General features: G+C 41.1%; 1 protein-coding gene across 1 annotated transcript; it reads right to left on the bottom strand.

The window, feature by feature from the left end:
- Positions 1–2506: 2506 nt before the first annotated feature.
- Positions 2507–3469, bottom strand: LOC109245167 (olfactory receptor 4C45-like). Its single transcript, XM_019412483.2, has one exon. The coding sequence runs from the start codon at positions 3467–3469 to the stop codon at positions 2507–2509; it is 963 nt and encodes a 320-aa protein (XP_019268028.2).
- Positions 3470–4096: the final 627 nt, after the last annotated feature.

Raw genomic sequence — 4096 nt, 5'->3', positions numbered from 1 at the left:
TCAGTGCTCACCACAGTAAGCGTGGTCACCATCTGTCACCATACAACAGTATTGCAATATTATTGATTATATTCCTATGCTGTACTTTTCATCCCCTTGACTTATTTATAACTGGAGGTTTGTACCTTTTATCCCCCGTACCTATATCACCCTTACCCCACCCATCTCCCTTCTGGAAACTATCACTTTGTTTTCTTAAGAGTCTGGTTGTTTTGGGGCACTTGGGTGGCTCAGTTGGTTAAGCGTCTGACTCTTGATTTCGGCTCTGGTCATGATCTCACAGTTTGTGGGTTTGAGCCCCGCATCAGGCTCTGCACTGGCAGTGAGGAGCCTGCTTGGGATTCCTTGTCTCCCTCTCTTTCTGCCCTCTCCCTTACTCACGCATGCTCTCTCTCAAAAATAAATAAATTTTTAAAAAAGAGTCTGCTTGTTTGTTTTGGAAAAACATTTTTTAAAGGCCTGCATATAGAGTGAGATCTGACCTGATATAAAGTTCTGAGAACATGAGAAATGTCAGCATCACACGATATTCGAATCCCTGATTGTGAAATCACCTTCTGAGGTCAAGTTTCGGAGCTCTTCCTTGGGCATCGCAAGCTCTGTACAGAGATAGGTCTGTTGGTCACTGCTGCTGGGCTCTCCCTTCTCCTTTTTTCAGAGCACAGGGTCCCTCATTAGTGACAGCATTTGAAATAAGTTCTGCTCAGGCATCTCACAATCGGTCCAACCGGCTCCCCTATTTGTAACCGCAGAGATGTTTAAGGGCATTTTTACTCCAGAATAGGGAGTCGGTGGTGGGCTAGCTTCTAGTGTCCAGAGATCCTCACAGGTCCCGTTAGTTTCCTTGCTGGGATGGTAACTCACCATTATGCTGTCCCTACTCATAAGTGGATGCCATTTATGACTTATTTTGAAGTAACGTGGGGCTGGGGCTGAAGTACAGATGTTTGGTCCTCCAGTGATCATGGTTGGTGAATGACAGTGGCAATGTTCTTGGGCTCTGGTGAGCAACTGTAGTTCCTGGCATACTTTCTGTGCTGGTGACATCTCTGAAGGCTGTAACCGTGTCTGAGCAATTTCACTAATTTTCAGCTGACTCTTTTTTTTTTTTCAACCGAAATCATTTAATGCTTACAATTTAAGAAAGTATGTAATGTTTTTTGTCCATTTTACAGGCCAAAAAAATCAGTAGAGAGATGAAGTAACTTGCTTACATTTACAAGGCTAATTAACACAGCAGATGAGATGAGAAATCAAGCCTATTTGATCTAAAGCTCTTAATCTTTGATTTCAAAGCATCTGACTATTTCTGAATCTCTCTTAGAATTTCATTATGTACATGTTATGAATTCTTTTCTATAATCTGGATCTGTGGTCATTGTTCGGTTTCGCTACACAAAGTTGGTTCATATATCACTGATAATTTCCTGCCACAGCTGTTCAAAGTCATCGTTTCCTTTGTCCACATCTAAAACACAACTTTAGGGGCACCTGGGTGGCTCAGTCAGTTAAGTGTCTGACTTTGGCTCAGGTCATGATCTCATAGTTCATGGGTTCGAGCCCCGCGTCGGGCTCTGTACTGACAGCTCAGAGCCTGGATCCTACTTCAGATTCTGTATCTCCCTCTTTCTCTTCCCTTCCTTCACTTGTGCTCTCTCTCAAAAATAAATAAACATTAAAAAAAACATGACTTTAATGTACAGGTAATTTCTGCCTTAACTCTGCAGACTTGATCAATTATATTTCTTTTGCACCAGCCAATTTTTCTTCCAATTGTTTCTGCAGACAATTGTATATTACAGAAAATGGTGGCAATGTAATTTCTACAAAAGTACCTTTGTGTGCCAGTATTCTCTTCGTGGGATTGTGATAAGTAAAGAGATTTTTATTGCTGTGATGAGAGAACATCTCTGAACCTCTTAAATTTACTACGATAAGAAAAAGTATACTTGGATGAAAGTACTTGAAGACTCCCTGCTGTTGAATACTTTTTTTCACATGCAGTTTCTTTTTGTCTTTTAAACTAAAACTTCATTCTAGCTGTAGCACTGGGTGTAAAGAGTGTTCAGGACTATTGACGCTGATCTGTTTCACATCTCCAATCAGGGCAACATTATGACTTCTGTGGCCTGCTGGTAATTTTGTCCTCATGAGCCCTCCTCCTCCATTAAAAATATTACAAATTATATTTTATAACTGCATTGATATAAAGATGACTATAGTCCAAGTTGGATTTGGATTACATTCATTGTTTTCTTATTTTAAAAGAAATTAAACATTTCAAGGGCTCCTAAAATTATTGTAGGCCCTAGGCACCATGCCTACTGTGTCTTAATGGGTATGTCGACCCTGCCCAGGACATACGTGCTCCTGAAGAAATCTGATCCAGGCAGCAAAATTGACTGCCCCGAGTTTGATCAGGGAAATAAATCTCTATTTAAGAAAGGGAATAAATGTCTATAAATCACTACTAGATGTTTTTAGGTAAAGACTCTAATCACAAAATTCATTTATCACTGTTTTTCATTATTTGCCCCCAGAGTTTCTTCATGACATTTTTCACTTCTGCATTTCTGAGGGTGTAGATTAAAGGGTTCAGCATGGGAGAGACTATCGTACAAAACACAGTCACAGCTTTGTCAGTGGGGAAGGAGGTCATGGGTCTCAGGTACAGGAATGAACAAGGTACAAAGAATAAGATGACAACGGTGACATGAGAGGCACAGGTAGACAGGGCTTTGCGACGCCCTTCAGAGCTATGAGTCCTCAGTGAGTGCAGGATGACAACATAAGAAGCAACCAGCATAGAAAAAATGAGCAAACACAGTGATCCACTGTTGGCAGCAATCAGGGGCCCCAAAGTGCGAGTGTCTGTACAGGCTAGCTCCAGGAGAGGTATTAAATCACACATAAAATGGTCAATAACATTGGGGCCACAGAATGGTAACTGGACCATGAACAAAATCTGGATTCCTCCATGAAGAAAGCCTAAAATCCCAGCCATTCCCACGAAGAAACCACAGACAGGTCGGCTCATGATGGTCATGTAATGCAAGGGCTTACAGATGGCTACATAGCGGTCATAGGCCATGACAATTAACAAGATGATCTCAGCTCCAGCGAAGAAATGTTCTGCAAAGAGCTGAGTCATGCAGCCATTGAAGGAGATGGTGTTCTTCTCAGAGATCAGGTCATAGATCATTTTGGGTGCTATGGAAGAAGAGTAGAAACCATCTATAATAGACAAGTAGGACAGGAAAAAGTACATGGGAGAACCCAGGGCTGGGCTGATGAAGATGGTGACGGAGATGAGCAGGTTACCTGCCAGTGTGATCAAGTAAGTGATTAACAACACAGCAAATAAGAATTTCTGCAGTTCTGGATTCTGGGTCAAGCCCAGCAAAATGAATTCTGTTACATTGCTCATCCTTTCCATGGATTCAGCTTGGGCTGTGAGCACATGGTCCATCTGGAGAGATCACAGAATTTCTGAGTAATATTTTTCATTCAACACTAAAAGTTTCCATCACCTCTGTAGTCCTGGCCTCTGGGATTGATGGAACCACAGCTTCCACTCACCTCTGCCACTTTGGAGACAGTTATAAAGAAGACTAGAAAGAGGTTAGATTTCTCTTATTCATATAAATTGAATATTAACAATATGTTACAAACACCAGAATAAAAGCAAAGTGTTAATATGTATGTTGACTTATGATGGACTTCCAAACTCTCTTTCTGGCTCTAAACCCTCACAGGTGGCTTTCTTTCGCTGTTTTTGGGGCAAAGTTTGTCAATAACAATGATTTTGAAGTTATATTTGCCCACTGGCACGAATATTTATAGATATATGGACACAATATTCTTTAAAAAGTCAACTGTATATCAGATAGGAAAGTGCCAAGCCTTACTATATCTATACCAGCAGTGTTCTTTGAGGTATGATTCCTTTCTGCCAAATGAATGCATGTACACACAGAGAGCTGCAGATGGGGTTTTCCCTCTTCAAAATGCCAAGGAACTGTCTTCATAACAGCTCATTGAGCAGCATTTACTCAGTAGCCCTGGATGTTGTGTCTGGCTCCAAATGGCTCTTACA

The sequence above is a fragment of the Panthera pardus genome, unplaced genomic scaffold (genome assembly GCF_024362965.1).
Source record: "Panthera pardus isolate Hobbes unplaced genomic scaffold, ASM2436296v1 HiC_scaffold_12, whole genome shotgun sequence".
Lineage (NCBI taxonomy): Eukaryota > Metazoa > Chordata > Mammalia > Carnivora > Felidae > Panthera > Panthera pardus.
Note: the sequence above shows the minus strand (reverse complement) of the source record. Positions and strands in the feature narration are given on the sequence as shown.